The sequence below is a fragment of the Bombus pyrosoma genome, linkage group LG7 (genome assembly GCF_014825855.1).
Source record: "Bombus pyrosoma isolate SC7728 linkage group LG7, ASM1482585v1, whole genome shotgun sequence".
In the NCBI taxonomy this organism is placed as follows: Eukaryota; Metazoa; Arthropoda; class Insecta; order Hymenoptera; family Apidae; genus Bombus; species Bombus pyrosoma.
The window spans coordinates 12763999-12773466 of NC_057776.1; the positions used below are offsets into that span (position 1 = coordinate 12763999).

The 9468-nt window shown below is 33.4% G+C and overlaps 1 protein-coding gene and 1 long non-coding RNA gene across 7 annotated transcripts; one reads left to right on the forward strand and one right to left on the reverse strand.

Annotated features, from left to right (window-relative positions):
- Positions 1 to 2144: 2144 nt before the first annotated feature.
- Positions 2145 to 8666, reverse strand: LOC122569643 (transcriptional repressor CTCFL-like). 6 transcript variants are annotated; one of them, XM_043730995.1, is made up of 12 exons: positions 8250 to 8666; positions 6960 to 7132; positions 6665 to 6888; positions 6227 to 6591; positions 5972 to 6141; positions 5706 to 5842; positions 5478 to 5628; positions 5252 to 5393; positions 4886 to 5158; positions 4534 to 4804; positions 4208 to 4441; positions 2145 to 4119 (listed from the first exon to the last, which is right to left on the reverse strand). In XM_043730995.1, exons 2-12 carry the CDS (start codon positions 7087 to 7089, stop codon positions 4060 to 4062), a joined length of 2157 nt encoding a protein of 718 aa, XP_043586930.1. In that variant the 5' UTR covers positions 7090 to 7132; positions 8250 to 8666; the 3' UTR covers positions 2145 to 4059. The 6 variants fall into 6 exon arrangements, with proteins under 6 accessions (XP_043586930.1, XP_043586932.1, XP_043586931.1 ...); XM_043730997.1 differs by lacking the exon at positions 8250 to 8666 and adding an exon at positions 8061 to 8134; XM_043730996.1 differs by lacking the exon at positions 8250 to 8666 and adding an exon at positions 8043 to 8117.
- LOC122569653 lies at positions 8393 to 8886 on the forward strand. The gene is made up of 2 exons (XR_006317535.1): positions 8393 to 8523; positions 8659 to 8886. It is a non-coding gene; the product is annotated as an uncharacterized LOC122569653 (long non-coding RNA).
- Positions 8887 to 9468: the final 582 nt, after the last annotated feature.

A 9468-nucleotide genomic window follows, 5' to 3' on the forward strand; every position in this document is an offset into this window, starting at 1 on the left:
ATTTAAACAACGGTAGACGTTTCTCAGGACAATACGCGTTTTGTAGATCATGGAGAACAAAACGGACGTGCTTAATATGCTCCACGTCTTATCATGGAATCGCACGCGAGGCGGTCTCTTCGTCACGCAAAACGACGCTCGTAAAGAGATCTTGGAAAACACATATACGTGTCTACGTTCGATGTTGCCGCCAGCATTTCCTATTTATTCATTCAATATCTTCGAATGTATATACGAACGCTTGTAGTTGTACGATTATATTATACTCGCGTCGAGAATCCAGTCAGGCTACCATCGACCGATATCACGCGATCCTTGATATTTTAATTAGGGAATTAGTTATGTGATCTGACGTAAAACGAAATGACTCAACATTGGGCATCGTTTGAAATGAACTCAGAGTTATATTTACTTTAGAAAAGATACCTAAATATCGAAAATCTTTTTTAATTTTCGAATGGTTTCGTGCGATGACTTTAACTCTTTTCTCTTTTTCTTTCGTAATTGAAAAGCTCGTTAAAAAAAAACTATCCTTGTCCAGATATCGAATCGAACAAATTATTAAAAAATATATATCTATTAATCATCATTGTTACAATTTTATTTTGACCTTCTGCAGCAAAGTAAAGATCAAGATATTTATCTGCGCTTTTCGATTAACTAATAAGCTATCTTCTATCGGTAAGCGAAGATCTATTTCACGTTATAGAATTGAAAATTCTGTAAAATATATAGAAACGCAATGGAAGAATACACAAGTTGATTGCCAGTCTAAAATATCGCACCGTATATTTTATTCATTCATCGTCCCCGCCGCTGTCTCGAACGTTTCGTTTGTTCATTGAATTCTAACGTTCGATTCACGTTGCATACGGGCGGAGAGCAGCACATGGATTCCCACAGCGACGAACGCGGTTAGGTCATCATTGTCCATGGTCATGGGCCGTCTAGGTGGTCCTCGTGAAAAGGAAACTGCATAATAATATATGCACACGCGTTTTATTGCGGCACGCGGGCAAACGCATAAAGGAAAGGCAACCGCATTATGCGCGACACGAGTTCACCGACACGCTGGTTTATCTTATGCGCTGTGATGGAATCAGACATGACGCAAGTGGTGCCAGGACAATTTTTCGTTTATTTTCTTTTCTCTTCTGCGTTCGAAACACCTTACAAAAATTAAACCTCTCGTTCAAACAATTCTTTTAAATGACATCTTCCTTTTTTACAACTATTTTACAATAAACAGAGAGATTCGTCTGCGTAGAATTAACAGTAAACTCGATGTTATATCGTATATATTCGATATTATAATAATTTTCATATATTTAACAATGGCTTCGCGATGCAAACCTTCGAGACTTTGCATGGAAATCGATTTCATGAGATTGAGATATCTGATCTAGACTGGTCGTACGATGTCGTTGGACCAAAATGTATTCTCGCACCGATATGAATTTTCAGGTGGTTAGTAAGCTCTTCTGCGTAGAAACCACCGATATATACCATCGTGTAAAAGAAGGACCGTGGGAGGCAAAGAGAGTGCATTCGCGTGGGCCTGTATCCTGTGCCACGTCCATTTGTCCCCGTGTCCGTTTCGTTTGTCGACAGTAGTATGTATGCGCTGTCGAGATTATCTTTTGGTGGAAAACGAGTCACCGTAAATCGTATAGCACGTTACGGTCTTTCGTCTTTTATAGTAAGCCTAGCAGAAGGATAAACCGCCCCAGCTGAGTAAAGATTAATTAAACGTATCATCACGTGTTTAACATTTTACTTTGCATTATCCTAATTATCACGTATGGAATATGTAACGTAGATATTAGAAGAATCAAAATTCATGTACATAAGGAAGAGTAATGATACTTCACTTACTTTACATATTTGTTTCTTTCTCTTTCAAGGTACTGTTATCAGTTTGAGGCGGGTATACAACAGGGTTAACACTCGCTACCAGCAAATATGCCAACGTTAGGCGAATCGTTTGCACGCACGAAATTATATACACGTATTGTTACATCCGCTTTCATTCGACATTCCTTTGAAAGAGAGATTATTATTACGTCCTACGGACGCATCAGGAATACAAATGAAAGGCGTGAACTATCGAGTGGGTAAAAAAGGAGAAATTAGCATAACGTTTCGAATCATAAATTACACGTGTATTGTCAAAAATTGATCGCAGAAGTAGATATTATAAGATATATATATATCTTAGAAATTAGTACAACTCTAGATTAATTAACAATATATAGTTGTATTTTTCCTCATTTGTTATCACTCGCTTTTAATGTAGTAATTGTAAATACAAAAGAATTCACTTCTTATGAACCGTAGACTATCGCGTGTTCTATAAATGTACCCTGATAAACGAGACGATATAATACGTATGTATGTACAGGGTTAACGACCGCAGGGGGTGCAGTTGGGTGCGGCTTTTCCTAATATCGTTAAAGGTGGGAGCAAACGTTTCACCGATTATTTACAGGATACAAAGCAAATAGACGGTTATGATAGAACGTCTATACGCGTTGCTCGGAGTAATAGGTGTGATGTGTATAATGAATAATTGAATTTTTAACAAATATCGAAACGATAATTCATGGACGGAAATAATGTGCGCAAGTATCGTCGAAGACAAAATGTTTATTATAGAGAACATGCTACACCACTTTTTCTTTGGAATATTGTACGATAGTGCTCCGATTTGAATAGCACAAAATTAGCAACTGCTCATTTACAATTGTATATACTATTGTATATACAATTTTACAAGGATTTCACAAGGATTTTACAATGTCAATTTCTCTTGATATTGGATTGATAGGAAATTGTCGTTTTATGGATGCTAAGTAATCAAAAAACTATACAATAATCTAATCTGTCAACAAAACGCAAAAAGATTCAATCGTTTCAAAAGTTTTGTCCTTGTTTACAAACATACGTACTATTTTCTTATTAGTATATTCATGTTTTGCTATAATGGTTACGACCAACGTGGAAAAAAGGTGCATTCTAAAAATTCTATGTTTTGGAGAGAATGTAATTAATAAAAGAGAAATAAAAAATTACTATAATTATAACAATTATAATATTACACTTAACTTCAAATTACTTTATATCATTCATACTTTATCTTATATCCGCAAAACACTTGATCTTATAATCAACAGTATATCATTAATATTCATTCTACTTATTCACAGAATGACCGTGTATTATTACTATAAAATACTCCTATACAATCACAAATGTAACATCTTTCAAGTCAATGAAAAGTTTCTAATTTTTTTTTTTTGTTGCATTATATATTACTTATGTACATTCCTATAAATATGCAGACATCATTCATATTAAATAACACAAAACTCGATCGATCGTTAAATTTATATTCCCTCTAATTATTTATAGAATACGATATTTATCTATAAAATGAAATATAATGGCAAGTATGTATATACATTGGAGCCTCGCATGATTCTGCAATTTCAGTTCCATTAACCATATATCAACAATAAACGAATCAATCAATGTCAACACTTTGCTACATTCTATGTTTTTATGTTTTTATGTTTTTATTAAATGACTAATTTAAAAATATTATATCGATCTATATTGATAATATATCCGATTTTATTTGCAAAGGTTTCGCTGATTTAAAATTTTCAAAGCACAAGTTTTACTGAAAATGAAGTAAAATTATAATTAGGTGTATACGAAAGTAATGACCGTAAATTGGCAACGCGTGTATATTACCGAGTAAAAATTTGCCATTACTTTCTTGCACAACTAATATAATTGTACATTCACTTTATATATTACTAAACCACAAAACTGTTTCTTCATAAACTATTACGTATGTCTAACACACTAATGGCAAAGGATGTTCTTGTACTATTCGTATAGACCACGCTGGATCCGAAAATTGGCTCCACTGGAGCTATTCACAGAGTCTTTAAATAATATTAAACAGCACTCACAGTACATACACTGTTACTGCGAGACAGATAAGACATTTGACTATTACATACATAGATTTTGTTGCATTCATTTTTCTTATTAAGAAATTGTCTGCAATATATTTATATTACCATTGGCTTCTTCTTCTTCCTCCTCTTCCTGAATAAATATAACAAATTCATGTCATAATTAATCATGCCTTTAAATGGCAAATCATAAAGACCATAAAAAAATAAAATTTACTTACCTCGTCAAAACCAAAACATGTTTCCATTTCTTTCTGTAATTTTGGATTGCTTTGCATGTTCCGCGACAAGGATTTAGTACACGTTTCTGGTTCCATTTTCAACTCATCTATTTCTATATCCTCTTCTTTTATTTCATCTCCTTCCTCGATCTTACCAGTTACAATCCCACTTTCGTGACTCAAAGGATCTTGCATCAATAAATCTCCATCTTCGTTAGCTACAACAGCCATTTGCTAAACAAGAATGAAAAAATTATATTTTATATACAAATGTGTACATAAACATTATGAACTAATACGCTTTTAACATTACTTATAACACATACTTGATCAGTTCCTTGATTGTCAGCTAGCTGTATAACCTCCAATACAACATATTGCTGACCATCACTTCCCTCGACTGCCATCACATCATCTTCATCTTCTTCTTCATAATCTTTAAGCTTAGTAGCTAAATCACCTGTCATGACCTCGACTCTTTGCCCATCTATTATTTGAATCTTTTTCTGTCTTCCCATCTTCAATGCTTGTTGCTTTTCTTGAATGGATGACTCTGGGTCATGCACAGCCATATGTCGAATTAGGTTTCCTTTATGCCTAAATAGCAGAACTTATATGCATACAACTGTATTTTCCTCTATATTTTTACGTAATATGTGCACAACAAATATCACATACCTGAACGATCGTTCACATTCAGGGCATTGATGTGACTTCTCTTGAGGTGCAGGAGGAACATAAGAAGGATTATGATACAAGTTACAATGCCGTTTAAGAAGTTGTTTTTGTCTGAATGATTGAAAGCAATGATCACATTGATATGGTTTTTGGTCAGTATGAATTAACATGTGGCTTTCGAGATGACGCTCGGATATAGAAGCATATGGGCATAAATCACATTTATAACACTTTTCCCCTTCGTGAGTCTTACTATGCAGTTTGTAGCTATATCTATAATGGTAAAATACATTATATGTTTTATGTTTGCAACATATAATATTTTCACTTTTGTAGCTATTATACAGCTCAGTTTTTGCCACATACCTATCTGGGAATGATTTTCCACAGCGTTTACATTTCAGAGGTTTATCAGAGGTGTGTAATTTTTGTACATGAATTCTGAGATCTGTTTTTCTCCTACAAGTTACTGGACATAATTCACATTGAAAGACTGGCTTGTTCCCAACTATAACATATATTATTATAAACAGAATAGCAAAAAATTACATAACAAAATTTACAACTTTTAACATGTAAAGTATCAACGTACCGTTATGTATCAATTTATGAGCTTTTAAGCTGTTAGACTGGGTAAATCTTGCTTGACAAAAATCACACTCGTATGGTTTTTCTCCCGTATGTATGCGCAAATGGCGTTTTAGCTTGAAAGTATCAGGACTTGCATATGTACAATGCGGACACTGTAATGTAAATGTAATTATAACTTTATGGTCGTGAATAACGCTTTTTAAGCTTTTTATATGAATATATAATATACCTGATATGGACGTTCGCCTGTATGACACCGAATATGACGATGTAGTTTAGACAATTCAACAGATGCATAGTCACATTCAGGACATTTATGTGGCTTTTCATGAGTGTGTCTATATCGAACATGTCTAACAAGTTCACCTATAAATTTAATACTGTAATGATTATTGTGTCTCTGCATTCCAATATTTTTTATTTGTTTAATAATAGGAGGACAAATTATTATCGAAAAAGCAAGGAAGAAAATGTCTATAAATATTTTGTACCCACCAGAGGTTGTGAATGCACTTTCACAAAATTTACAACGATGTGGCTTGGTCCCAGTATGTGTATTAACATGATTTTGAAGCGAGGCCAGAGTTTTAAATCCTCTTTCACAAACGCTACATTTATGTGGCCTTTCCTCAGAATGTGATTTCATATGTCGTGATAGCAGATATCTATATCATATGCAGATTAAGAAATTGCTTATAAGTTAATTAAATTTTGATTAGGGTATAATTTAAAACAAACTAAAAAAATTACCGTTTCGGACTTGTGTAGTTACAGTAATTACACATATGTGCTTGAGTAACAGTTTGGGACTTTTTAGGTAAAATTTTTACAATCTTAGTTTTATCATCTTCTGCTTCTGATTCCACAGGTACTTCATTATCTTCATTATCTTCAAAGTCATAAACTGTAAGATCTTGTTCTCCTTTTCCTTCTTCACCTTCAGTTCCCTCTTGCTCTACCAGTCTGCTTTCCTTATCCTCATCATCTGGTTGTTGAACTATTAGTACATAACTGACTTCAGCAGGATTAGTATCAGATGGTACAATAGTAACTGTTTGATATGGATCTCCAGAATTGATTACAACCTCATTATTTCCATTGCTCGTTACCTGCCCCTATAAAACACAATATATTTTCATAGTAATGATATAACCATGGCACTCCATGAACAAAGATAATTTTGCTTACATCTTCATCACCATCAACATTTTCTAATTCTCCAATTTCATGGAATTCTTCTTCTGCAAGTGTTTCTTCTTCATTTTGTACATCTGCTTCTTCTACTTCCTGGATTTGTACCTGTGTCATCACAGGTGTTTCATCATTATTTGCTTGGTAGTAATATTGACCAGATTGATCAACAAAGTAAGTTCCACCCTCTTCACCACCTGACAATCCTTCCACTTGTTGCACTATAATAGAAAATTTTAATAAAGGTATGCCTTTTGTAAAAGATATAGAAAATTTATTTGTAAATACTAACGCTGTACATGCTGTAATTGCTCTCCTTGACCTCCTTCTATTTCTTTATTAAATGTTTCTAAGTAAGTCTGTATCTCTGTTACAGATTCTTGCTCCTCTTCTAACTTAATCGTTGTTACATTACTTGTCATGGTCAAATCATTAACTCATAAAAGTGTACTTTCTCTCATTAGTCTAAAACAACAATAAATGTATTTTTTATTCAATGATTTAAATAAATAAAGCTATTACTTTTATACAGTTTACCTTATATTATTATTTATTTTAGCAACAAAACTTAAAATTAAATATGTATTTATATATTTTCTTACAAATGTTCAATAGGTCTCTGTGTTTAAAAAAATGTTGTAATTTAAACTAACTACACAATCATTCTAAAAAACATAATACTATATGTATACACATACATACTACATCTAATTGATAAGAGAGTATTTATGTATATATTCAATCACTTATGACTTGAAAATTAAAAAATACACCGTGCAACATATAGTTCTCAAAATAAAAAACTTCAAATATCTATATAAATAAATATCATTAAGGATATGAGATCATTTAAATAGTTATCGAATTATTATTGAAATGCTATAAAGTCCAAACATCATACAAATGAAATATGACAATATTCGTGTCGCAAGAATCCATAAGTGTAAGCGGTTTTGCATTTGAGTACATCCGAAAACACGTGAATACATAAGAATATTCAGAAATAGCCGAAATATGGGATCACAACTAGTCTATCGGTGGGAAAGCAGAAGACATCATGAATCATGAATCGTGCAAAATTAAAGGAAAATCAATACATTGAGGTAAAGAAATTGAAGATACGAAAGAGCGAATGAATGACAGGGATCGAAAGTGATTCAATTCATCATGCGTTGGAATCCTCGTAATCGAGGATCAGTGTTATATCATTGGAAAGTCAAACAAGATTGAAAGATAGGTGCGACACACGCTGCCGCGAAATGCCATGTAACTCGCGAAGCGGGTAATGCGAACGAGAATGATGACATGGGCAAATTGTGATTGCGCGCTTAAGGAGCATGTGGAAATTCGTAGCAGGCTTCCACGGTTTTCAAACCGTAGACTTTCGTCAGACATCGGAAGTTCCGAAGTTGCGCATTCTGTCGGGAAGCTTTAAGACAACGCGGATGCTTTCGATCACAGGACACAGGGGGCATTAACAACAAAAATTTCAGAAAATTATCACCGTCGGCGCTGTCATCAATGTAGAGGACGCAACCGAAGGGTGTACTATCCGTTCTGCTGCGTGCTGGATATAACTTACCAATCTTTTGCGTTTAGATCGCGACCGGCTGGCACAGGTCTCTTCAAATGCCACTAAAAACCGTCTTTCTTCACACAGAATCGTGTTTCCACGTTGTGCTAAGTTCACTTACAACACAAAACCTCCAAATAATCGTTAACCTCGTAAAGTCGAAAACGTTCGTGTGAGGGCGTTGTATATGATCCGGAGGACAATATGGCCGATCGAACTACGAATGTTCAAATACTGCGCGTTGGTAACTGCGCACTGAGACGCCGGACTATTGTCGTTTTAGGTACTTCCGGACATTAAACTTATCTAGATCTTACCCGATCTTACCAATTAATGTTTTCATTTTTCTATGCATCCGGTTTTCATGTTTGAGCATGCCACGGTTTATTTAGTAATACGATGTTATTGGTAAACGCAGCTTGATAAAGTCGAGATTTTAACGATCTCATACTTGCGAGTGAAGATACTAAGACTTGATGAAAGAGAAAAATATCTGATGCCATATGAAAGTAGCTAAGGGAGAAGAGAAATTAGAAATCGTAGTGATGAGACCAACACCTATTTACTTATATGAAATATTGTTATTTTTTCCTAAATGGTTAGTAACTGACGTACTTTGATGAACAAAATACATATACAATGATGACATCACCATTGTTTTCTTTTACAAGTTGGATATAAAAATATTATATACATATATATGTATGCTGTAATGAATCGAACATTTGTTAGATGAATTGTTAAAATCTCTTCAAACAATTGGCACATATGTTATTTTTACAAATTGAAATATCACAATTTTTGCATAATTTTAATGATGTAATGGAGGTCAAGCATAAGGTACAAAAAATATCGACTTTCAATCATTTTTGTAATATGTATATACATTTTGCAGATGAACTATTTTTTAAAATGGAAACCTTCTTTTGTTTTATACATATCGAAATCTCCCATCATTCTATGAAAAAAAAGTATTAGGATAATACGGTCGAAAATTGATTAGTTTAAAAGATATTTTAGCTTTAATTTTGTAGAATATCGTATGAAAAACAAGGGAAACGAAATACATTACTTTTGTTTAGTTTGTCTTACATATGATAAATTCCATAAAATTAAGGTTAGAATATCTTTTAAACTAATTTTCATTTTTCATTTTTCATTTTTCATTTTTTCATTTTTTCATTTTTTCATTTTTTCTTCATACTCATCGAGAACTAATAACTAACAC

Coding starts and splice junctions, on each gene's coding strand:
- LOC122569643 (XM_043730995.1), bottom strand. CDS start 7,089: ATGACAAGTAATGTAACAACGATTAAGTTAGAAGAGGAGCAAGAATCT. Junction 5,394..5,477: donor TCATAAATTGATACATAACG/GTACGTTGATAC, acceptor TATATGTTATAG/TTGGGAACAAGCCAGTCTTT. Junction 4,120..4,207: donor CATGTTTTGGTTTTGACGAG/GTAAGTAAATTT, acceptor ATATTTATTCAG/GAAGAGGAGGAAGAAGAAGA.